This window comes from Hyperolius riggenbachi, chromosome 5, assembly GCF_040937935.1.
Source record: "Hyperolius riggenbachi isolate aHypRig1 chromosome 5, aHypRig1.pri, whole genome shotgun sequence".
NCBI lineage: Eukaryota > Metazoa > Chordata > Amphibia > Anura > Hyperoliidae > Hyperolius > Hyperolius riggenbachi.
In genome coordinates this window covers 81392194-81419296 of record NC_090650.1, presented here as the reverse complement: position 1 = coordinate 81419296, position 27103 = coordinate 81392194, and the positions used below count along the sequence as shown (strand labels likewise).

At 43.9% G+C, this 27103-nt stretch overlaps 1 protein-coding gene across 2 annotated transcripts in view; it reads right to left on the bottom strand.

Annotated features, from left to right (window-relative positions):
• Window positions 1–27103, bottom strand: part of XYLB (xylulokinase) — a 351409-nt gene that overhangs the window by 173926 nt on the left and 150380 nt on the right. For both annotated transcript variants that reach the window (XM_068235920.1, XM_068235921.1), the window contains 4 exons: window positions 24525–24597; window positions 14854–14972; window positions 11171–11252; window positions 4875–4915 (listed from right to left, as the gene is read on the bottom strand). In XM_068235920.1, the coding sequence (XP_068092021.1) occupies window positions 4875–4915; window positions 11171–11252; window positions 14854–14972; window positions 24525–24597 (315 nt within the window). The remainder of the gene's footprint in view (window positions 1–4874; window positions 4916–11170; window positions 11253–14853; window positions 14973–24524; window positions 24598–27103) is intronic.

The window sequence follows — 27103 nt, the reverse complement described above, 5'->3', positions numbered from 1 at the left end:
ATAAAGAAAAAAACAACAACGAAAAAACCCAACAACCCTGTAATACAAAGAGTCATACAAATAATAAGTAAACAAATAAAGCAGTGCGGAGGATGCGGAGGACGCGAAGACGAGGACTGTGATAGCTTCAGCACCAGGGTCATCGGTGTGCCCCAGTTCCAAGCAGCAATGAATTCATTACTTCATAAAAAGCTTATTATTTTACTGGCCTTCTTTTTTAATAGTTTATTGCTAGGTGCATTAGCAGAGATGTGACCTTTATTTTTTTTCTTTGGTTATGTGAGAACTGCAGAACCATGGAAAGCGTGATTGCTTTCTCTTAGTAAAGAAATCCCACACAGGCAATTGAAGAGTTAGTAAATTAACCTCGGCATGATTGGAGATGGCAGCATGCTACATTTAGTAGTTAGTTCCCGCTATGGCGATGAGAAACAAAAGGGGAGGTGAGCTGTTGTTTATCTGAATAGAAAAGCACTGAAATGTCACACCTGCATTTTCCATACATAAGTACGAGTATTCTCTGCGTGTTTTACTGCACAAAAGAAGTATGTTCCATCGAAGTCAAACTCAATGGCCTCGATGACCTAAAGTGCAACCCCAGACACAAATTACAATGTGGCTTGGATGAAATCTCTATGTGTTTTATTGGTAATATTATATATTGGTTTGATTAAATCCTGCAACTGTAACTGTATTTTCCAGTGCTGTCTGACTCCAATTACTGTATGAATGCTCTCTAAATAGAACAAGTAAGATGAGCAGACTCTAGATTCACATCGGAGTATTCCTATCTGTGACAGTGGCATGCCCCAGAGAGAATGTATGTATATTTACTTTCTGAATGACCTGCGCAGTAGTTCTGTGGCCTGCGCAGTACACTCCACACCACGTGCGAGTGATTGACAGTGGCGCTCCTGCAGTCGCAGTAGAGAACGACCTGGCGGCGGTGAGTGGTGGTGTGTGGCGTCGGGTGCACAGAGATCTTCAATCAATATGTAACAGAAGATCGCAAGATAGAGGATATTGGCGTGGGACCTTTTCCGGGGATATTGGCGTGGGAACATTTTTTTAAAGGTACAGGTAAGTATTTCTGGTTAATTAAGATTAATAAAGGACTTTACTCGTCATTGTGTTTTTATTTCATTTAACCCTTCGTGGAAATGGGTAAGGGGTACCCTATACTCTTTTTTTCTCCTGGGAGGGGGGCCGGAATCTGGGGGTTTGGGGGTTCTGAGATGCCACCATGAACACCCCCTCCCGGAAGTCGTCACCCCCACCTCCTCCTGGAAGAGTCCCTCGTCCATAGATTGGACAAGGGTGCGGGGAGGGAGGGGAGGCTTGGCCGGCCCTTCCCCCAGAGCCCCTCCATGCCATGGACCATGCGGGCTGGTATAGTCAGGGTGCAAAGTCCCACTCAACCGGGGCTCCGCATTCTAACTATCCCAGCCTGCATGGGGGACAGCGGGTTAAAGAGCCCCAGGAGGGGGGGGGGCTCCACGTCATTTTTTTTATTTCCCACCATCTTAACATATAAAAAGTCTAAAAAGAATAGGAAACGTTGCAGGGATCTTTATACAGCCATTTTGCGGCTGTATAGCAATCCCTGACCAAAGCGTTGCAAATTCAGAGAGGTTTCCAGGGGGTCCATACGCACTGCGTACGGACCCCCCTAAAAACCCCGTCATGAAATTCATTGCTCTTTCTTTTGATATATGTAAATTTACACTACCGTTAGGTTAGCTACATTATCTGTCATTTACTGCATTTAAATGTATACTTTTTTCCTATGAAATTTTAAAATTGATTTTCTCAAAAACTATAAGGTCTTTTTGAAAAACTTTTCCTCTTGTACCCACTGTCCCTATCCACATAGCCTCCAAATTTAGTGTTTCTAGCATGTAAGGGGGCTTTGCTATTAACTGTTAACGTCGGCGGCCATTCGCCTGCCATACAAGTCTATGGAGCTCGCTGCGAACAGTCGGTCCGCACATTTTTTTGAGAAAAATCATGAACTCTGTTCGTGAATAGAAAATTCTATGTTCGCTACATTTCTAAGGACAGGCAGCAGTCAGCAAAGCAGGGAGGCTTCAGAGATATAGCATATGCAGCAAAGCAGATCACTTGCATGTGGTCGATGTTCCACCAAGATTCTTTCCCAGCAGATGGCAACAAAGTCCCAACCCTACTGCGGCTCAGACCATAACTGGTAAGATGTGTGTGGCTGCTGGGAGATCATGGGACACAGGTCAATGCAGTGGCGGCCCAGACTGGGGTCCAGGCAGCATGCCAGGCTAGATGTCTGTCGCCTTCATACAGATCCATGATAGGTGCAATCTGTGTGGCAACGTGGTGTCCCATGAGTCAGAGGCAAGGGCTCCCAACAATTTTGCTGGCTTGCAGCTTCTTTATATGGGTACTACTGTGGCTGCAAAAAGACCATTTTAACATCTTCCATATTAACCACTTGAGGACTGTGGTGTTAAACCCCCCAGTGACCAGGCCATTTTTTACTAAATAGGCCACTGCTGCTTTAAGGCCGCACAACTCGAGTCAACACACAAGTGACCCCCGCTTTTCTCCCCACCAACAGAGCTCTCTGTTGGCGGGCTTTCATCCCTGCTGGGATGTTTGTTTATTTGTGTACAAATATTTGATTTATTTTTAAATACATTTTGAATTTTTTTTATATTATTTTCCCCCTGCCCCTCCCTCCGCCAGCCAATCACTGTGATCGGCTGTCATAGGCTTCAGCCTATGACAGCGGATCACCCCTGAGCCTGCCAGAGGAACAGCCGAGTCACAAGGTTGTCCCCAGTACAGCGCTGCCTTAGATGGCAGCGCTGTACAGTCCTATTAGACGGCAGTTTCGCTGTCTGACGGTCTCCGAGCAGCGACCGCTGCTGGGAGACTGATGGCGGAGCGGAGCTCCATCATTCCAACGGGGATGAGTGCATTGGCACGTGTGATCTCCTGCAATCCCCGCCCCTAGCCATTCACGCCGATCAGCGTGGAGTGGTCCTTGGGCCGCAGCCACGTTCACAACAATTGGCATGGAGCGGTCAGCAGGGGGTTAAAGACCATCTGGCCTTCGATGTAAAACAAAATCTCTATGCCTCATTTAAGCTAAACCACTTATTTGCCTGCCGATGAGAAGACCAATCAGAGCCTTTGTTGTTTGCTAAAGACCTGAGTTCACCTAATAAAATGCATTGAAAGTACCGTTACGTCACCCTTATATGATGGCTGGGCAGAAGGAAAGGTTATGATTATTCCAACTGCCCCACACCCCAGAAAAAGCACAAAAGCCAGACAGCTACTAATTGGGTCACTAGTCTAGTTTAGAGGACCCAGCAGAAAACCTCATAAGGAAATACTCTTAACATGGTTGGGTGGACAGCAACCTCTCGAACTGATAGGTTGTAGTAAACTAGGCCCAAACTATACAGCACAAAGCCAATCACAATGCTTTGTGCTGTATAAGGGTTCTGTGATCGGAGAACTGTTCCCTATGAGGTTTCCTGCTTGGTCCTCTAAACAAGACTAGTGCCCTATTTGGTTTTGATTAACCAGAACCAGGATAGACAAAAATTGTATCCCATATAACCCTCACCCTCAATCTGAACAGCAATGCTAGACTTCAGATTTCCTCAGAGGAGGCTACATCAGTAATACATTATCATTACCTTATTGATTACTTTAGAATCAAGAGATGGTATAGCACAGTTGTGTTACAAGTACACTTATCTTTTAAAGTGGACCTGAACTCTTGCACAGGACAGAAGGAAAACAGAGAAATGCGCCCTGTATGCATTTAGAGAGGTTAGCCTGTCTAATGCCCTTCATCTGTGACTAATCACCACCATAATTTGATCTCTCAGCTGTGTCAGCTCAGGAATCTCCTCTGCCAGGCAGAGCAGCTAATTTGTAAAAACAGGACGTTAACAATATGTCTGCTTCCATGAAAGCAGGAAGTAGACACACTGCAGATTTATTGCCAGGTTTGTATCAGCTATAACAAAGAATTTTTTTTCTTTAAAGAGAATCTGTACTCTAAAATTCTTACAATAAAAAGCATACCATTGTATTAATTATGTTCTCCTGGGCCCCTCTGTGCTGTTTCTGCCACTCCCTGCTGCAATACTGGCTTGTAATTGCCATTTTATGTAGTGTTTACAAACAAAAAACATGGCTTCTAACCCGAGTGAGATAGGCTGAGAACAGCTCACTGTGTGACTCATGCAGAGCTTGGAGAGGGTGTGTAAAGCTTCTGCCAATGACAAGTAGTGCTGCACATTCCACACATTCCAGCCTGAGCCAGACAGAGCCGACAGAGGAAAGAAGATAAGATTTATTACAGAGACAGTGCAACTAGAAAAGGCTGCAGTATGCCAGAGCACATTAGAACAGGTATAGGAACTTATAGGATAGAAGAAATAAGGCTCAAAATTTTGTTACAGAGTCTCTTTAAATGTTATTATGCTGTTGGGTATCTTTTAGAGCTGAGTTCAGGTTCCGCTTTAAACTTACACACAACAAAGCCCAGAATCCAAAACACTTTAGTCCTAGAAAATAAAAGTCACCAGTAGTGTTAAGCCATAAAATCTCATGGAAGGTTTATTCCAATATAACAACATAGATTTTTAGTATTGCAAATGTCTCTGGAGATGAAAAATACATATAAAACCCAAGATAAAAAATATTTATTACATAAATAAACAACAAGCAGGGAAAAAACATATTGATCTATGATTCCTATCCTGCCTGCGCTCCAGGCCTTTCTGAGCATGCTTATTGCGAGCTGTATGGAATACATAAGAGAACATATAAAGAACAGACAAAATCTACTATCGGATATTAACTGCCAATGTACTCACCGCTATATCACCTTCCTCCAGTCTCATTCCTGCCAGGGACGCTGTGTAACATAATATAACCATTTTAAAACTGATCTAGGTATATTCTTGCCAGAATTTATAGTACAAAGTCATGTAAACCTTACAAGCACACAGCTTTAGTATAACATTTCAACCAACAATACGCTCTCTATGAAAGGAATACTTTAATTTAACACTTCATATAAAGTATAGTTTCTAACAGGATGCACTGGATTTTTTTTTACCACTACCCATTGATTGACTGTCAGTTTGTCTAGATCTTGGTATATGAAATATCTTATTACATTATGATAATCAGTATTACAGCCAGTTCAGATTTGCTCTGTTGATGGGCTGGGAATGTGTATTTTGTAACTAGCACAAACTGTCATCTTCGTGTTTACTATTTACCTACAACAGTGTTTTACTTCCGCTAACATCTGGAAGTCTGCCTGAAGAAGGGGACTAGATCCCTGAAAGCTTGCATAAGGTAATTTGACTTTACCAGATAGCAATTAAAGAGTAAATGCTGGGCATAAAATCAAAAATCAATTCTTTATTTTTATCTGGTAAACAAGTAATAAGGATGCTAACCAGGCAATCCAAAAGTTAAAATTCACTATTACTTTTCTCGTTAATAAATGATCATTCCCCAGTTTACTTGACTCTTATGTAGTACATTGCCACACAAAGGAAGTTGCAGGGCATGCTGGGTTGTCGTTTTTTGCTTCTTTACTTTCCCCTTATATTTAACTAATGCAGCCTGATTGGCTGGAGTTTCTTTCCCTCCTGTTTTCCTTCTCACACCTCTGTTCCTCTCTGATTGGCCAATATTTCTTATGCTGAAACAATGCGCTTTATATTGCAGAGCTGGGTGGGTGTGCCTGACGACTGGAAGGAGGGCGGACAATGCATACACAATCAGGCAGAGGAGAGTAAGGGAGGACATGACATCAAGATTGGCTTCAAGATAGACACAGTTAAAATGGAGAATCCTATAGAACAATCACTAAAATCAAAATGTGGACAGTGCAATACATATGTAAGTAGAGCAAGTATTTATCTAGTTATACAGTATATGTGTGTGTTTGTTTGTTTGTTTTTCTGAGATAGTATGGCTGGCAGCTTCTCTAAAAAAGGTGTTACTTTTATAAAACGTTGTTTCTTCTACCTACTTATATTGCTCACATACAAATTCAAATTTAAAAAAATAAATTGACATGCCTGACTGTTAGGACCTTTGTCCCCTGCAAATTGCAGTGCAGCTGTGATTCTTCTAAATTTTAACATATGGTTTTCCATGTGGTTTAATGCAATTTTTGTATGATTTTTATTCAATTATCTCTTTACCAGTGCAATTGAGTTTTCAGATTCATTTTAGGGAAGTGCGGAAAGTGCAAGAAAATAGAGCAGAACATAGTGTTTAGTAATTTTGTTTCTTTTTTTGCAGTCCAATTGACTTAAATGCATCCATAGAAAACTGACATGTGACATGATGAGATAGTTGTCACACTGTAGTCACTTCCTGTCTGAGTCAGGACTGAGTCAGCCACTTACATACCTGATATTTAACTCTTTCAGGCAAGAAAGAAAAAAAGGAACACAGCATAGTTATTTGTGTGCTGGGCACTGTACATACACATGTCTATCTCATCATGTCACATGTCAGTTCAGGTATCCTTTAAAGGGAAGGTTCAGGGAGGGTGGGTAAAAAATAAAAATCAATTTCCACTTACCTGGGGCTTCCTCCAGCCCGTGGCAGGCAGGAGGTGCCCTCGCCGCCGCTCCGCAGGCTCCCGGTGGTCTCCGGTGACCGACCCGACCTGCCAGGCCGGCAGCCAGGTCGGGCTCTTCTGCGCTCCAAGGCCCGGAACTTCTGCGTCCCATGCCGGCGCGCTGACGTCATCGGACGTCCTCCGGACTCGCAGAACTACTGCGCCTGCGCAGTAGAGCCCGGAGGACGTCCGATGAGGTCAGCGCGCCGGCGTGGGACGCAGAAGTTCCGGGCCTTGGAGCGCAGAAGAGCCCGACCTGGCAGCCGGCCTGGCCAGGTCGGGTCGGCCACCGGAGACCACTGGGAGCCTGCGGAGCAGCGGCGAGGGCACCTCCTGCCTGCCACGGGCTGGAGGAAGCCCCAGGTAAGTGGAAATTGATTTTTATTTTTTACCCACCCTCCCTGAACCTTCCCTTTAAAAAGGAACTCTGGTGAAAATGACATAATGAAGAAAATGTTTACAATATTAATTTATAGATTATTTAGTCAGTATGTGCCCATTGTAAAATCTTTCCTCTCCCTGATTTACTGTAACATCCACAGTAATGGCGGCTGCGGGCACGCAGGGTGTCTCCGCAGCCGCCTTGCCTTCCTGTTTGGGGACTTCGCCCGTGCCTCTGGCGTCTAGTACGCCGAGGACGGGTTTGTCTTTTGCACATAGGGTTGCCGTATCGCACGGGCGCGCACGGAGAGAGGACCCTTATGTGGGGAGGAGGCGCGTCAGCTGACCGGCCGGTCGGCTGACGTCAGAGGAGACTCACGGCGCTCCGGATTGGCTGTTTGTTGTGGGCGTGGCCGTGGGGTCTCCTCTGCTTCATAAGCCTTCACTATTCACTCGCAACTTGTCTGCTGTTGCGAATACTCACGTGTTAGCACTCAGACCTTAGATAGTATCCGGTGTGCTTTGATCTGGGAGGAAACCAGGGATTTCACACAAGACTGAAATTGAAAATTATCTCCAAGGAGAAATCTCAGGAGAAAAAATAATTGCATATGGGCCAACGGGTCCAATTTTGCTTTTTGGCCTAAGTTTTCTTGTAGGTGACAATTTCACATTAAAAATAAAATGCCTCTTAAGCCACCAGCAAGCAAGAAAATAACTCCAAATAACGTTGACAGTACTTTTTCACCTACTTATTGGTACTTTTTCAATTGTAGCTTGCAAACGTTATATTAAACAGAAGATGAAAAACTACCTCCTAGGAGAAAAATGAGGAGAAAAAGGGAATTGCATCAGGCCCAATAAAAGTTAATACATTTATTTAGCCTAAAAAAATGAAGCAGTATTTATGGCAGTGGATGCAGATAAGGCCTTTGGGTACCAGTAGAACTCAAACTTACAGCATATGTAGATGATGTTGCCTTTACATTAATAGTTCCCCTAAAAACTGGTGACAAGAGCAATAACAATCCAGCCATAACCAAGCACTAGTGCCTAAGCATTACAGCAGCAAATGGAGAAAAGAGAAGAAAATAAATGTTTAGGGTTTATGGAAGTTTGGTGTTAGGAGATGGGGTAGGGATGGGTAATATTTAACAATTAAGGTTAGGAAGTTAGGGTTTGGTGTCAGAAAGGACTGCACATTATGAGGTGAGGATTAGAGTCAGTTAGTGTGAGAATCTGCTCAGCTGCCTGTGCAGACAGGCAGTGTTTTGACCACTGTTCACGTCTGCATTCTGCCGGTCTCTTTAAGAGAGACCTTCTGTCAGTTGTGCAGCTTGTGTTGCTGAGGAATTTGCATACATTAGTCATGCAAATCCCTTACCTGCCTTCTTTTGATGACTGGCACTATAAAAGCATTCTGCTCCCAGAATGCTTTGCTGGACATTTCCCTTTCATGGTCTGTTCCTGATGGACACTCCTGGAGTGTCAGCCATTCCCGTTTGTTAAAGTTATCTTAGTGTAATTCGTGGGAATGCACTAGGCAGGTTCCCTAGTGCAGTTAGGATTGCATTATCTGTTTTGCCTGTTCCGTCTGTCTTGTGTTTGGATCGCACAAGCCCTAGCGTTAGCGGCTGTGGATCCTTCTGATTGAGTCTGGAGTGTAGGTTGAAACAGCGGTTGTTTCTGCCTACCTCATCTGTTCTGTCTGCCGTGTGTTTGGATCGCACTCGCCCTAGCGCTAGTGCTGTGGATCCTTCTGTTCTGTCTCCAGGGATCGCGCTAGCCACTTTTCGCTAGTGCTGTGGATCCTATCTCTCGCTTGTCCCTGTTTTCGTGTGTCTGTCTTGTCTGCTACGACCGCTTGCTGGAGGCTCGGTGAGGTAACCGTTAAGCAAGCGTTCGCGTCCTCTGTTTCATGTTTGTCTGTCGATGGTTAGTTAGGCGTGCTTGTCTCTATTGTGCTTATCACGTGGAGACCGCGCATAACCGCGTGCACTGTTGCGAATGAGTGCGGTGTTCGCGGTTAGCTAGGGTTTGTTATTTTCCATATCTCCTCATTGTATGATTTGCTGTGCCTTTGCTATTCTCGTGCTCCGCCTTGCTGTGGCCTTGTGTCACGTCTGGCGATCGCACCTCTCGCGATCGCGTTCCTGCTTCGTATCTGCTGTGGTGTGTGCACAGTCAGGGGTTGGCGACTAGTTTTATGCACACACACACAATCTGTCTCTGTGCTCACTCTCAATTGCTTCTCTTGCGATTACGGTTCTTCCCTTCGTACAATTCCTGTCTGGCGTGTGTGGTAGAGCAGAGGAGCTGTTCCTCTGCACTCCACAGCTCAACCTGCCGTCAGGAATTTCCCTCTACAGGTGCTTTGCACCTACTGCTGGGTTCCTGCAAATTTATACGCTTGTGGAGGAAATCCGCCATGTCAGCGCACGTCTGGTGCGCTGACCACGGAGACGATTCCACAATCGTTACAGTTAGGCACTAAGAAAGAGTTAAATTAAAGGGGAAGGCTGTAGTAAGGAACCTTTCACACTGTACATGGAAAATCTGATGCGTTTTAACTGATCAGTTGTTCCACAGCAGTGCATTGGGAAAAAAGTTTTCACCTGGGCTGCACATCAGTTGTCCGTCCAATTATAACTGACATACCAACCATTTTGCCTGGCTCAAATCCTCTGTAAATTTAAAGAATTGAAACAGACAGTTGTTTTACTTCAATTTTAAGGTTTTCTTTTTAATAAATGTTTTCTAAAATGGAAAATTGATGCGTTTGTGTAACATTTTAAAGTAAAATTTTCCTATTTCGATAAATGCAACTTTGATAAAAGCAATCTTTTCAAATAGTAAGTATATACAAATTGTTCAGTGTAACCACCAAAAGGGGTACACTATCTGACTAGCACCCCAGTGACTACAAAGGCGCTAATTGGCCTGGGCTTCCTCAGCAGTCAGCACTTCTTTCTTAAAGTAGACTCAAATTAAAAATACAAGATTTCAGAAATAAAATCTATTTTCTAACATAATAATAAATAGCAGCCTTTTTTCAGCTGCATGATGACAAATATAAAATATTTTACATTTATTGGAGGAACCCCTCCCTTCCTTTCATATTGCCGGGACAGAATCTGGCAGACTGGTGGAGGAGATAAAAAACAAAAACAAAACACAGGCTGCTACTGATGATGTCACAAGGGAGGTGATCTCAGCTTGTGTGAGATTTCACATAGACGACGCCCCTGTGAGGGAGGGTAGCTGATGACAAACACACTCCTGATCTAAAACCTCCTACTAAGCTCAGAAGTAATGGCTGCCACCTGTATAACTCTATGAAAAGAGAATGGTGAAAAGCATGCGCTGAAATAGGCTCATAGGATTGAAGGAGTGTTTATTTATCTTTGTATGTGTCAGAGTGGTGCAACTAAATATTTTGAATTAAAAACAATGTTTGGTTTAGGTCCGCTTTAAGCCTCATACAACAACCTGGCTAAAGATCGACAATAGTCAGGCATGTGTACAGAGGCCTCTGACCAGCAACGGGCGCTCGGCAAGCAAGCCGTACGGCAGATCAACTTCGCTGAGTGGCAGCCAACTTCTTTGAAGATGCCGCTCCCCTGCCGGCCACGTGACGCCATGCATGAGCCAATCAGTCATCCTCCCCTCCCACCTAGCAACAGAGTGCATTGTCAGCTACATAGCTGAAGTTCGTCTGTACAGACTAGCCTGGTGATGTCGCCCTAGGGGATCAGGTCCCAATCCCAGATGGGCAACATCAGTTATTAAGTGTGTAGGCACATTAAGTCAAACCGATCTGCAGTTATTGCTGAATGGTCATTCATTATTGAACAAGGGTGCTGACTAACACAGAATAATGCTTTCCTCTGAACGTGTCTGGAGGATGGGGATTTTGCTGCACATGCAGGAGAATGCACTTCAACCCATACAGGTCTGCCTTTTCACTGAAAGATCTGGCAAGTGAAAACTACTGGCCGATCTCATGACAATGTCAGCAATCATCAAATTGCCATTTTTCACAGCGAACTCAGGTTTAGCGAAAACTGGTGCTCATCCTATTCCCAGCTCTGAAACTCAGAGACTGAAAGCAGGCTATGAAGCAATACATTTTGCCCTTACCTGGATTGTCCCCAGTGAAAGCAACTACGGAGCAGTGAGGGCTAAATCCATATCGCTGAACAAAGTATGTGGAAACAGGACCCTAAAATACAAGGAAGAGGCATCAACAGATTACACATCTTTCAGATTCCAATACAACTGAAGGTAATAACAGATATATAGTATATATTTTGTTTACTTTGCATGCTATAATAAGTATACTGGTCAATTAATAATAACCTACAAATGTTTATTTTAATGTTAAGTACAAAATTTGTCAGAAACTCTGTATGTTCACCCCGTGTCTGTATATGTTTCCTCTGGGCACTCTGTTTTCTTTCCAAATCCCAAAAACCTATAGATAAGTTAATTGGCTTTCCCCTAAATTGGCCCTACACTACAATGGACATATAAGTATGACTAGGGTAGGAATTAGTAATTGAAATAAGGTACACTGACCTTACTTGAACAACCCAAATGGTATGGAAACAAAAAATAACTACTGGGATACTATTCAAGGAAATCATCCAACAACATTGGCTACTATAGATTAAAATGTATATGCTTTATTACAACATCTTAAAATACATATGCTAAAAAATTTTCTATTGGGGTAGCCAAGCAAGCACCTCTAAATGCACCCTATATTAGCTTGAGCATGCTACTTTGCATCCTGTAATCAATAGATGTAATAATACCCGTCTGAGGCCTATAAACAAAAATACCAGTAGTCTGTAATGGATTGCGGAAACACCGCTGCGTGGTCTGACAGTGAAGCGGCTGGTTCCGCGTTCAGAACAGCGGTTTTTCCGCAGCAGCATGCGTCTGGTGTGTCTGAGCCTAGTAGTGCACACAGATGGAGAGCTACGCGCGCGCGCTAACAGGCAGGCCCTTTATGCCAATAGGAGAGGGATCAGCTGATCAGGACGATCAGCTGATTCGAGCGCAGTAGGTGATTGGCTGAATGGGACTGGGCGGCGCTGAGGAGCGCTCTGCTATATATATATCTTGCCTGTCAGTTGCTGGTTGTCTGCCGTTGCGAATGCTTATGTGTTAGCACTCAGACCATAGTCAGATCTCAAAGTGTGTTAGAACCAGGTGGACCTGGGAATTCACACTTAGCCAGATTACTGTGTTATTACTGTGTTATACTTTAGACCAGTTCCAGGGTGTTGAGACCACGGACCTCACACCCAAGCTTAGGGATTCTGTGTCATTGCTGTGTTATTCTTTAGACCAGTTCCTGGGTGTTGAGACCACAGACCTCACACTCTAGACTAGGCCTCTGCTTGATATCTGTTATGACCTATTGCTCTCTTGACCCTTCCCCTGCTCTCTGATTCGGTACCTACGCATATCTGATTACCTGTTGCCAACCCTGCCTGTCCCTGGTTACCGAATCAGCCTTCTGTCTCTGTACCTTATCTGCTCATGTGTTGCCGACCCGGCCTGGCCGACCCTTCTACCTGTGACACCCCCCCCCCCCCCCCCGGTAGGTGTCCAGTAGCTGCAGGGACTCCCTGTCCCTCAGAGGGACCTCTCTGCAATCCAGTCAGGGACTCTCATAGGAGTCCTTTGACTGCAGTAGAGTCTGACTCCCAGCAGTTCAGGGAATCACTAGCTCTCTGGTTATCTCCAACCCTGACTAGGAGATACTAGTTATATGGTCTAGGGTCACCTGCTCCTCAGGTGGTCTAGACTCATATACTGTTGCACCAAACACTTACACTTTATCAGGTGTCCAGAGGTTAGTTATACTTGTATTATTGGTGATTCTCAGATCATCAATAATCAGGGATATATCTGTATTCTTGGTGATACTGCAGATCACCAATAATCAGATTCTCTCTGTGTGCTGACACCGATCGTTACATAGTCTTAAGTAGATCCAAGGAAAAAATCAACGTTCAAAAAAGATCTTGCATTCCCTCTTTCAAGTTCCTATGTTAATGATAGTGGTCCTAAAATAGCCACCACTTCATAATTCAATGGCACAGGAATGCTATGGACTCCATGTATCAAATATATAACATGATTAGCATTATACAGTAAATGTCGACATGCAGGTTTGCAGGATTGCAGAGCAAAGTTGAGCAAGCAATATGCAGCAATAGTATAGTGTGTGTCACTGCTGTTAAAACATGCAGCTAACAGTGATCATGGACAAAAAGACATAGAGCTATCTCACCCATATGTGATTGTCGACCTGTCTGACTAGATTCTGGGGACAGTCCATGCATCCATTGCTTGGGGAGATTCCGCTCTGATGTTGTATACTATGGCCTTGTTCCCCAAGGATATAAGTATAACCCAAGGTTGCTCTGATTGCTGTGCTATATGTGCGTATGTCATCTCCGCTACTCCATCACGGATGTTGCAGCATAAGTTCAGTGACATACACAAACCATCGTTGGTGCAACTGTGTAGAGGGGGTTGCATGTGTCGACCGGTTTCACCGGGCACGTTTTTCAAGACAAGTGAAACGGCCACAATCGCACGGCTTTATTCCAAATGGTTATTGGTATGGGATCCATATGGTAGGGATTAGATCAGTGGTCCTCAAACTAAGGCCCACGGGCCGAATGCGGCCCCCTGAGCCTTTTTTACCGGCCCCCATACACAAAATGTATTACTTATAGATGCAGTCAGCTACATCTTTAAATATTGGTGGTCCACAAATAGAATAGCAGTGCTGGCACCACCCATCCACATGGAAGCCAGAAAGCAGTAATTCGCTGGTTTCCAATCAAGTTCCACATCAGGTGACACTGCTGTCCAATTGGACTTCGGTTGTCACCTGGGTATGCTTCACTTTCTGGCCCGCAAAGACATAATTTTATGTATACTCCGGCCCCCCAGCAGTCTGAAGTATGTTGACCCAGCCCCCCGACCCAAAATGTTTGGGGACCCCTGGATTAGATTGGGAGCTCCTCTGAGGGACACTTAGTGACAAAACTACAGTATATATATATTCTGTAAAGCACTGCAGAAGATGTCAGCACTCTATAAATACTAAATAATAATAATAATAACATTCTAACTGTATAGTTTAGATAAATCCTTAGTGAACAACAGGGCTAAGGCTCGGTTCCCATTTGGAACTGAGTAAAACAGCTCAATTAGATTGTATCGGAGCAGACTAGTTCAGTGTCCGCTTCTCTCTGTTTTCTCATCCCGTTTGTGTCTGGCATGAATGCATTTCCACCATAGGTTTCTTTGGCAAACACATCTGCTATCTGGTAAAAATGCAGCAGGTCAAGACTTTGTGTTCCCTTATTGCATTGCAACAAACGGATCAATTAGAAATAGCAAGCGGAAGCACAAGCTATTTTGAACATTGGATCCATTTACTTGTCCGTTCCTGCGTTACCATAAATGTACCAAACAAGTATATTTTTGGTGTAAGTGGGAACCAAGCCTAAACCTAGTCAGCAAACCTGACTCCAGTAAATAATCTTAGAACATAACACTGTCACTATCTCAGCTCATAGCTCAGATGTATAAAAAGAAAATGCGACTCATCGCTGAATATGGGTTTTGAACAGACATTTGGGACTTTAACGTGTGCCCAGATGTGAACAGTCCTACTTCCAAGAATGAAACACTAACTGCAGAAGAAAATGAGGATGTGAAAATGAAGTTGGAGCTGTAACGTGAACCTTAACAGTGGACTGATGCTATAGCTTCAAAAGGTAAAGACCTACCACTACTGTGCATGATGGAACAGCAGAACCCAGCTTCTGTCTAAGGCCAGGCGCACATGCTTCAAGACACTGCTCATTCCAGGTCTTATCATGAATGTCTAGTAAATTCATTCCAGAACCTGCAAGAACAATCATGATAAAAAAGTAAATCGATAAATATACAAAATACATAAAAACAGATATTCTCCACTTCATATTTAAAGCCCAACTAAACCTAAGTGTTAAAACTGGTGTCACCGCTCAATCACCTAGTAAAAAAAAAAACAGGAACCAAAGGCATGCGTCAGCCACGTATATATATATATATATATATATATATATATATATATATATATATATATATATATATATATATATATATAGGGGGGCCCAGGAATTTGAGTGCCCAGGAAAGCTGATAATAGACTCTCAGTACATTTTACATGTTAGGCACCTGGATATGGATAGGTGCAGGGGTGAAGGCTGGAAGGAGGTGGCATGTTAGGCACCTGGATATGGATAGGTGCAGGGGTGAAGGCTGGAAGGAGGTGGCATGTTAGGCACCTGGATATGGATAGGTGCAGGGGTGAAGGCTGGAAGGAGGTGGCATGTTAGTCACAAAGATACTGAAAGGTGCAGGCAGGAAGGAGGAGGCATGTCAGGCACAATGATACTGATAGGTGCAGGCTGAAAGAAGGTGGCATGTTAGGCACAGAGATACAGATAGGTGCAGATAGGAAGGAGGTGGCATATTAGGCACAGAGGTACAGATAGGTGCAGGCAGGAAGGAGGAGGCATGTCAGGTACATGGATACTGATAAGTGCAGGCAGGAAGGAGAAGGCATGTCAGGCACATGGTTATTGATAGGTGCAGGCAGGAAGGAGGAGGTGTGTCAGGCACAATGATACTGATAGGTGCAGGCAGGAAGGAGGTGGCATGTAAGGCACAGGGATACTGACAGATGCAGGCTGGAAGGTGGAGGCATGTCAGAAACAGGGATACTGATAGGTGCAGGCAGGAAGGAAGAGGCGTGTCAGGCCCAATGATACTGACAGGTGCAGGCTGGAACGGGGAGGGGTGTCAGAAACAGGGATATTGATAGGTGCAGGCAGGAAGGAAGAGGCGTGTCAGGCACAATAATACTGATACGTGCAGGCAGGAAGGAGTAGGCGTGTAAGGCACAATGATACTGATAGGTGCATGCTGAAAGAAGGTGGCATGTTAGGCACAGAGATACAGATAGGTGCAGATAGGAAGGAGGTGGCATATTAGGCACAGAGGTACAGATAGGTGCAGGCAGGAAGGAGGAGGCATGTCAGGTACATGGATACTGATAAGTGCAGGCAGGAAGGAGGAGGCATGTCAGGCACATGGATATTGATAGGTGCAGGCAGGAAGGAGGAGGTGTGTCAGGCACAATGATACTGATAGGTGCAGGCAGGAAGGAGGTGGCATGTAAGGCACAGGGATACTGACAGATGCAGGCTGGAAGGTGGAGGCATGTCAGAAACAGGGATACTGATAGGTGCAGGCAGGAAGGAAGAGGCGTGTCAGGCCCAATGATACTGACAGGTGCAGGCTGGAACGGGGAGGGGTGTCAGAAACAGGGATATTGATAGGTGCAGGCAGGAAGGAAGAGGCGTGTCAGGCACAATAATACTGATACGTGCAGGCAGGAAGGAGTAGGCGTGTAAGGCACAATGATATTGATAGGTGCAGGCAGGAAGGAGGAGGCGTGTCAGAAACAGGGATACTGATAGGTGCAGGCAGGAAGGAGGAGGTGTATCAGGCGCAAGGATACTGATAGGTGCAGGCAGGAAGGAGTAGGAGTGCCAGGCACAATGATATTAATAGGTGCAGGCAGGAAGGAGGTGGCGTGTCAGAAACAGGGATACTGATAGGTGCAGGCAGGAGGGAAAAGGCGTGTTAGGCACAATAATATTGATACGTGCAGGCAGGAAGGAGTAGGTGTGTCAGGCACAAGGATACTGATAGGTGCAGGCAGAAAGGAGGAGGCATGTCAGGCACATGGATACTGATAGGTGCAGGCAGGAAGGAGGAGGCGTGTCAAGCACAATGATAGTGATAGGTGCAGGCAGGAAGGAGGAGGCGTGTCAGGCACAATGATACTGATAGGTGCAGGCCTGAGAGTGAGGAAACTTCTGCATTTTTTCCCCTCTCACCACTGAAATCAGCAAGCCCGCAGGTCCTATCTATAGCCAAAGCCCTCAACAACCTGTGTACACCGGACTACAGCGTTGCCATCTGTAATGTTACATATAAAGTTAACCACTCAATACTGGAAGCCCTTATTAACCCCATTACTTGCTTTCATCTATGTAACCTTCTCTATTGGCTATGGTATTAGCTCTCTCATTATTTGCCCCGTGTAACATGGTTAAAAATTCAATAAAAAGGATTAATACAGAGAAAACCGCATAACCATTATTTTCAACTTGTATAATAAAACAATAAGTGAAAAATCCATTCCACCTCCACATTAAAGCGCAGCTGATGCACAACAGAATAATCTTTAAGATGATGCGAGTTTGCCGTAATAGAAAAAGAGATCCTTCCTGAATAGCAAAATTATCAGATAAAAAGCTTGAATCAACCTAATATTATGCAGTGTTAAAACTGGGATATCTGTGGATAGTTCGGCTTTTTAGAAAAAAAAAAATAATTCCTTTTAAATATGTTTGAAATGTGTGTCAGTATCACGGTATACATTAAAGGTAAGCTCTACTTCACATTTAAAGTGAATGTTTACCGTTTAAAAAAAAAAAAAACAGATACTCACCTAAGGAGAGAGAAGGCTCAGTCCTAATGAGCCTTCCCGCTCCTCTCCCGGTGCCTGGTCCCGCGCAGGATCACCCGTGGCAGTATTCGACCAGTTCGTTCAAATACTGCCACTTCCGCATGCCGAAGGGAGCTTTCGGAAGCCTTCGGGAGCACTCGGGCTCCCGATGGCACGGCCGCTCCATGCTACGCATGCGCGAGCACCCTCTATGACGCGCTCGCGCGTACGTAGTATGGAGCGGCCCGTCTTCGGAAGCCCGAGTGCTCCCGAAGACCTTCGAAGTCCCTGCGGCGGCGGACGCGAACGGGGGAGCCAGCGCAGCACCGAGGGCACCGGGAGAGGAGCGGGAAGGCTCATTAGGACCGAGCCTTCCCTCTCCTTAGGTGAGTATCTGACTTTTTTATTTTTAAAACGGTATCCACTGGCTTTAATCTGCTTCACAGTCAGGGGCATAACTAGAAATCACTGAGCCCCTGCAAAACTTTGGATGATGCCCCCTTCTCCTGCACACTAAACAGGGTCAGTCTACAGATCTTTGTCTACAAAACTTTGTTTGATTCATTATCAGTGGCTGAGCAGATGCAGTCATTAGAATAATTGTGCAGAGAGTAGAAAGTTACATAGTTACATAGTTACTTTGGTTGAAAAAAGACATATGTCCATCGAGTTCAACCAGTACAAAGTACAACTCCAGCCTGCTCCCTCACATATCCCTGTTGATCCAGAGGAAGGCGAAAAAACCCTTACAAGGTAAAAATTCCTTCCCGACTCCAGATGGCAATCAGATAAAATCCCTGGATCAACATCATTGGCATTACCTAGTAATTGTAGCCATGGATGTCATTCAACGCAAGGAAAGCATCTAAGCCCCCTTTAAATGCAGGTATAGAGTTTGCCATAACGACTTCCTGTGGCAATGCATTCCACATCTTAATCACTCTTACTGTAAAGAACCCTTTCCTAAATAAATGGCTAAAACGTTTTTCCTCCATGCGCAGATCATGTCCTCTAGTCCTTTGAGAAGGCCTAGGGACAAAAAGCTCATCCGCCAAGCTATTATATTGCCCTCTGATGTATTTATACATGTTAATTAGATCTCCTCTAAGGCGTCTTTTCTCTAGACTAAATAAACCCAGTTTATCTAACCTTTCTTGGTAAGTGAGACCTTCCATCCCACGTATCAATTTTGTTGCTCGTCTCTGCACCTGCTCTAGAACTGCAATATCTTTTTTGTAATGTGGTGCCCAGAACTGAATTCCATATTCCAGATGTGGCCTTACTAGAGAGTTAAACAGGGGCAATATTATGCTAGCATCTCGAGTTTTTATTTCCCTTTTAATGCATCCCAAAATTTTGTTAGCTTTAGCTGCAGCGGCTTGGCATTGAGTACGATTATTTAACTTGTTGTCGATGAGTACTCCTAAGTCCTTCTCCAAGTTTGATGTCCCCAACTGTATCCCATTTATTTTGTATGGTGTTAGACCATTGGTACGACCAAAATGCATGACTTTACATTTGTCAACATTGAATTTCATCTGCCATGTATGTGCCCATATAGCCATCCTATCCAGATCCTGTTGCAATATAACACTATCTTCCTTAGAGTTGATGATTCTGCACAATTTTGTATCATCTGCAAAAATAGCAACATTGCTCACTACTGTATCCACTAGGTCATTAATAAATAAATTGAAGAGCACTGGACCCAGTACAGACCCCTGTGGGACCCCACTGCTAACAGTCTCCCATTTTGAGTATGATCCATTGACCACAACTCTTTGTTTTCTGTCCATTAGCCAGTTCCCTATCCAAGCACACAGACTCTTCCCCAGTCCTTGCATCCTCATCTTTTGCACCAGACTTTTGTGGGGAACAGTGTCGAAGGCCTTAGCAAAGTCTAAGTATATCACATCTACAGCATTCCCAATATCCATATTAGCATTCACTACCTCATAAAAGCTGAGCATGTTAGTCAAACAGGACCTGTCTTTAGTAAACCCATGTTGATGCTGAGAAATAAGATTATTTTCTACTATGAAGTCATGTATAGTATCTCTTAGTAACCCCTCAAATAGTTTGCATACAACTGATGTTAAGCTTACAGGTCTATAATTTCCTGGATCTGATTTTTTGCCCTTCTTAAATAATGGGAAAACGTGGGCTGTACGCCAATCCACTGGGACTCTGCCAGTTGCAAGAGAGTCACAAAAGATAAGATAAAGGGGTTTATCTATAACTGAACTTAATTCCCTTAGGACCCGAGGATGCATGCCATCCGGGCCAGGTGCCTTGTCTATTTTTAATTTATTTAGTCTTGCCTTTACTTCTTCCTGCGTTAAGTATTTAATATTACAGTTAGAAGATTGAGACTCTTCCGCCTCTGTAATTTGCAACAGTGCTGTTTCCTTTGTAAAGACAGAAGCAAAGAAAGCATTTAATAACTCTGCCTTACCTTGGTCATCCACCATTGAGTTTCCACCTTCATCCTTTAGGAGTCCTATACAGTCAACCTTTCTTTTTTTAGAGTTGATGTACTTGTAAAACTTTTTTGGGTTAGATTTGATATCCCTAGCGATTTGATTTTCAGCTTCGATCTTTGCTAGCCTAATTTCTTTTTTACAATTTTTATTGCACTCCTTGTAATTGCTGAGTGCAGCCTCGGACCCCTCCTGTTTTAGGACCTTATAGGCATTCTTTTTCCTCTTCATTTTATCTCTAACCTTTCTATTCATCCATAGAGGCCTTTTTTTATTCCTAGACATTTTGTTTCCATATGGGATATACATACTACAATATTGATTGAGAATACGTTTAAAAGCTTGCCATTTCCCTTCAGTGTCCTCCCCTTGTAGTACATTATCCCAGTTCACCAAACTTAGTGCCTGCCTAATTTGATTGAACTTTGCTTTTCTAAAATTCATAGTTTTAGTGGTCCCGCTGCCCCGTGGCCTATCAGTCACCAGATCAAACGTTATCATGTTGTGATCACTATTTCCCAAATGTTCTTGAACCTGCACATTTGATACATTATCTGGTCTATTCGAAATGATCAGATCCAGTAACGCATTCCCCCTAGTTGGTTCCGTTACCATTTGAGTCAAGTAATTGTCCTGTAGTGCTGCCAGAAATCTGCTGCTTTTACCAGAATGGGTAGCCTCAATACCCCAGTCAATGTCTGGAAAGTTGAAGTCGCCCATAACTATGACCTCATTTTTACTTGCCGCTTTTTCAATTTGCTGTAGTAATTGCAGTTCTGCAGCTTCATTAATATGAGGTGGTCTGTAGCATACCCCAATAAGCAATTGGCAACTTTTATTTCCACCATGAATATTTACCCAAACGGACTCCACATCTTCGCAATCTTCCTCCATCTCATCGTTGAGGACAGCTGTAAAAGAATTCTTAACAAAGAGACAAACCCCTCCACCTTTTTTCCCTGTTCTATCCCTCCTGAACACATTGTATCCTTTTAAATTGGCTATCCAGTCATGACTTTCAAGTGTTTTCTCTCATTGCCCTTAGTTGTCAGTGTTAGGAACCTGTTCAGGACTTGATCTACCTGCTGGTGGCAGTGTGTGCGGGACTTATGTACTTTCTATATCCACCACCAGGGGGCTGTGCACTTCATGTGTTCAAACTTGCAATCCTCAGTCTCACCTGCAGATGGCATCAGATTCTGGAGTTTACTGGGACTTCCACCTCCTGCCAGCAGAGGTCAACCTGCTTGAGACTTTGCAGGCCGATCTGCTGACACACCCATGGCTTCCCTTACTTAAGACCAGCTCTCATTACAGCAGGTGCCAGAACATCACATAGCTTCCCCTGTGCTTGTTGAACTCTGGTCTCCTGTATTTCTGGTCCTATCCTGATTGTCTAGTATTTGATTTACGACTAGCCTCTGACCTTGCTTCTGTGTTGCGATCTTGTACTGCGATCTGATGTGTGTGTGTGTGTGTATAACACTGTTTGGACTATAAAGGTTAATCCCCGTGATGGGCGGTTCACATTGTGATGTCATTTCCTAATTAATCTGTCTGGGCGGGTATATAAAGGAATTGTGAACTATGAATATAAAGGAATTGTGAACTATGAAGGTGAAATTAGATCGCAATTGTCTGACATCAGGGTGTATCGTAAACTACCAGGTAACCTCGCCCCTCAGCTTAAAATGGTTCTACGCAGTATTCTTGATGATGCTATACGTAATCATGCAATTGAACGTGATCTGAGCGATTATCTTTTTGTACAAAATCCTGTGACACCAGTGTCATATACCCTACCGAAGGTACACAAACACCCCACTAGACCACCAGGGCGCCCTATAGTGGCAGGCATTGGGTCAATTTTCACACCCAGTGCCACACTATTGGATAAGGTACTCTCCCCCCTAATTAAGGGAACCACTTCTTACATCAGAGATACATCTGATTTTCTTGAAAAAGTGTCAACTTTGAAGTTTAACACTGCAGATGAAATATGGTTAGTTGGTTGGGATGTAGCATCTCTGTACACATCGATCCCACAATCTGAAGGTATCGACGCATGTATAGATCTCATTACAACTACAAGGAGTTACACTGCAAGTCAATTGAGTTTTTTTCAAACATTATTTCATTTTGTGCTAGATAATAACTACTTCCTGTTCAAAGAGGATTTCTATCTCCAACAACGAGGCACAGCGATGGGGTCCAATGTGGCCCCCTCGTTTGCAGGTGCGTTCATGCATCGCTTTGAAACATCGCATGTATATGGCAGTGAATTATTTGCTAGACATTGTCTAGTATGGTGGCGTTTTATAGACGACGTATTTGCGGTGTGGAGGGGCCCCATTGGACCCTTACTCGCTTTTCATGAGGAACTTAATCAGTTCCATCAGAATATTCGGTTTGAGATTATTTATGATAAGTTGGAGATAAATTTCCTTGATACAACCATCAAAAGGGCAGGCGATGCACTCATTTCTGATTTTTATCAGAAACCCACCGACCGAAACCAATTACTCCGTTTTGAGAGCTTCCACCCACCTGCTGTCTTCCACTCGGTGGCCAGGAGCCAATTACTCCGAGTTGATAGGATCGTATCAGATCAATCTAAATTAATAGATAGGAGGCAGCAGATGGTTGGTAAGCTCTCAACACGTTGGTATCCCCAGGAATTACTGCGGGAGGAATTGGAAAAGATTACCTCCCCTGAGCAAACTTTGGACTCGGGTGTAGGCAAAACTAAAGGATTGCGCCTACCCTTTGTGTGCCAGTACCATGGCCTTTCAAATAAGGTGTTGGCCTGTATTAAAAGGCATTGGCACATCTTGGGTAGTGCGTACCCTGAGATACAGGAATTTCATTTGCCCCCCAAAGTGGTGAAGGTTGATTTTCCACCTATTGTGAAACAAGGTGAAACGCTCTTGGGGTCAAAGCGTGTGGGGTCATTCCCTTGTCTAACCTGCAGTGAATGTATTAACATAATCAAGGGCTCCACATTTTGTGGGGACTATCGTATTCGACATTTCCTGACCTGCCAGAGCTCCTATGTTGTGTACCTTTTAACTTGTCCATGTGGTCTCCACTATGTGGAGGAAACCACACAAAAGGTTCGGGACCGTATTGCACAGCATAGGAGCTCTGTCAGGTCAGTGACATCTGAGTTACCAGTCTCTAAACATTGGAGACAGATGGGACATAGGGATAGTGACCTTAAGTTCATGGTCATAGACCATATTCCTAAGCAACGACGTGGGGGAGATCGTATTCTCCTCTTAAGAAAACGTGAAGTGATGTGGATAGATAAATTGGGAACTTTGTTCCCCAAAGGTCTTAACAAGGATTTTGATCTACATTTATTTTTGTGACTTCCCCCCTTCTAGGTATACTATGTGTTTACATTACTTGGTTCACACCACGACCGGATGAAGATTGGAAATACAGACAATAAGTGTGGACCCATGGACTATTTACACCAGATAAGTGTGATTATAACACTGTTTGGACTATAAGGGTCAATCCCCGTGATGGGCGGTTCACATTGTGATGTCGTTTCCTAATTAATCTGTCTGGGCGGATATATAAAGGAATTGTGATGCATTTCTCCTTTGGCATTGCTAAAGGCTGGGGACAGCCGAAACTGTTTGCCTGTATATAATTTGTGTGAAGTTCAATAAATAAGAGCAAGTGTGCTGCAACTCTTTGCTTCAGTCAGTCTCTCAGGATGGGGCCCCCTGTGGCTTCTGGGCCCCCCTGCAGCTGCATCCCTTGCAGGGTCTATTGTTACGCCCCTGTTCACAGTAGTGCCACTACTTACAGTAAAGCATACTATTGGGCTCTTCCCAGTACATTGGAGGGAACAGAATATACAGCACTCTCCATTCTGTCACAACCCCGCCCACATCCAGTGCCTGCTTAGTGAATCTCCTTATATAGACTGGGTGGGACGCTAGGGGCAATAAAGTTTTTCACTGGTTGGAGCTTTAGTGAATCAAGCCCAATGTGTGGTTTGCTATTACAAATATGATAGAATGAAGCAATGTTATAAAAAAAAATGGCTATATAAATGAAAATAAAAATATGAGACTATTTTCCTTGCTACTAATATTCTATTGATTATCTGCACTACACATACAATGCATTATATCATGAGTTTTTTTCACTTCAGTGTCACTTTAAAGCTATGCTGTACCATCTCAGTGACTAGAGTTCCCCTTAGCTGCAGTCCTGGTCTATTTTCCTAGTTATAAACAGACTAAACAGCTTATCTTTTCCCTTTATAGAATGATCTGTCCCTTTTTTGTTTAGTCTGCCGTGAACATACATCATCCCATCCCTGCATTCATTAATCTTTCTCACCACAGTCTGGAAACACTTCTGGCCATACATGAAATATAAGAGAGTCATTTACCATCACTGTAATCAATCGGTGAGTAATCCCCAATGAACAGAGATGCTGCAAAGCTGCTCACCAAAGAGATTCTCTGTGGAGAAGAAAAGAGGGGTTTATATTAAACAGAAACAGAAACAGAAAATAAACTCATATTTAGTAAAAAGAGTTACCGGTACTATAAATAAAAAAGTGTTGGAATGATGTGCATGCTGCTCATAAACAAATATTGACAAATAGGTGGATAGAGAATTACGCTTTGTATACGCCGTAGATCAGAGATGGATTAAGATATAATGGGGCCCCAGGTAAGGTAGCAGATTTGAGGGGGACCCTTGTGATCCTCTTGGTAAGCTGAAGTGGAGAGAGGTCTAAGAAGGTGACAGGTGGGCCCTTTGACACCCACCAGGCCCCAAGCACCTGCCTAAATTGCCCGGTGGGTAATCCTACTCTGCCCTATATGGTTCTCGCAGTGGCGGCCCCTTTATATCAACCATCAATTCAATCTCGCTTGTGTACAGCTGTCCCAACCCTCTCTGAGAGATCTAGAGTGCAGGATAAACTTGACCTAGCAGAAGCCTGGGGTATTTCTATCCTCTTTATGCCTCCCGCTCCATCCTGTGCCACACATCGCCCCTCCTCCCCAATCCCTAGCTGGAATGCTTTGCAAGCCTCCAGGCTAGTGACAAGTCTAAACTTCTGCCCAGTGGATTAAGTCCCTATTTGTTTGGACTACAAAACGTGTGTGTGTGTGTGTGTGTGTGTGTGTGTGTGTGTGTGTGTGTGTGTGTGTGTGTGTGTGTGTGTGTGTGTGTGTGTGTGTGTGTGTGTGTGTGTGTGTGTGTGTGTGTGTGTGTGTGTGTGTTGTGTGTGTGTGTGTGTGTGTGTGTGTGTGTCAGGGCTTGTTCACACTATGGGCTTGATTCACTAAACCATGATAACTCAAATATCACGCCTTATCAAAGATATCACACATTATCAAAGTTAACACACCTTATCAGAGTAGCATAGCGAGCGCTACAAACTTATGCCTGCTAATTGGCAATGGCACTTGCGCTCGCTATGCTAACCTGATAAGACTTTGATAAGGTGTGATATCTTTGATAAGGTGTGATATTTGAGTTATCACGGTTTAGTGAATCAAGCCCAATGACCGCTTTGAGATTTTTTTAAGCGCTGGCGATTTTAAAAAGTGCGTAAGCAATTAATTTCAAGGTGAGTGTTCTCACATGAGCAATGAGCTTTCTTTCCAATCGCAAACGTCGGTCCTGCGCCATTTTCAGAGCGTTTGCGCTTCAATGGAAGGTATAGGAAAAGTGCTAAGTGTTTTAAAAAGTGATTCGATAAGTGAGCGTTTTTCAAAGCAAAGTACATTAAAGAGATTCGGTTCCAGGTCAAAGAGTTCACTTCCTGATTGTCCGCAGAAAAAAACAACGCTAATCACCAAACAAAAGCGCTTACAAAAGTGCTTTGAATAATCGAAAAACGCTCAAAAAGCACCAATAAAATCACTTTAAAAAGCACTAAACGAGTGTTGAGCGCTTGCACTTTTTAATGTCAACAAAGCCTCAGGCTGCTTTCACACTGTATATTGGCATCAGCTGTGCGGTGCACCCACCTCAACGCATTGCACTGCCAAAAACAGGCCTTCAGGGAATACCGCGTTAGTACACAGTATTCCCTATCTGGCCAAGAAGGAAGTGATGTGCGCTTGCGGTCACTTCCTGTTTCGGGTATGCTGGAGTGCTCCAAATCGTATTGAAAAAATACACATCCGCGTAAGTGCGTCGTAACGTCTTCGCACGCCGCCCACATTTGAAAAATCCCTGCGTTGTCATAGACTAACATGACTTCCGGTCTGACGCAAGGTGACGCAGATGTGCGCGGTAACGTAGTTATGAACCCATGTCAGATCGAGCACTTCCACCGCACCGCTACACGGGTAATGAGAACTATCCCATAGACTTTTATTACTCAGCGTTAGCAGTGTGGTAAATCGCTGCAACGCAATGTCCAGGTGTGAAAGAGCTCTCAGTGTACACACCTTAAAGGAATACTGAGGCAAAAAGCCTTGGGGAAGCAGAGGACATATTGGTCCCGGCACCTAAGCAATCACTTAACGCAGTGGCAGTTTTCTTCCCAGTGGCTCACCAGTCACCTGGTAATTCAGTCCAGTAAAGGCCGCGACCAGGGGGAAGCCGTTGACCTTTGAACCGGATCTAGTTAGTTGCGCATGCATAGCAGCTCAGTGCCACTGAGATACTGTGCATGTGCAGCCAACTAGATATTCGGTATTGCTTTAAGATGAAGGCTTGCATGTCTATTCTTTTTTTTTCGTTTCACTAATTTTTATTTTAGTATGGGTAAAAGTCAAACAAATCTCTATACATACAGATATTAAAGCAGGTACATACAGTATATAAAATGTCAGTTATCATAGACAAGCAATTATGTAGTGTCTGAGTTATAGTATCTGGACTTAGCTCTTTTGTATCATCCGTCTGCAGAGTCCAGATTATACTATCATGAGAATAAAAGTGGGCAATAGTAGGGATATCTTGGTCCTGCTGCGTAAGTTGTTTTGAGGATGTAAAGAATAT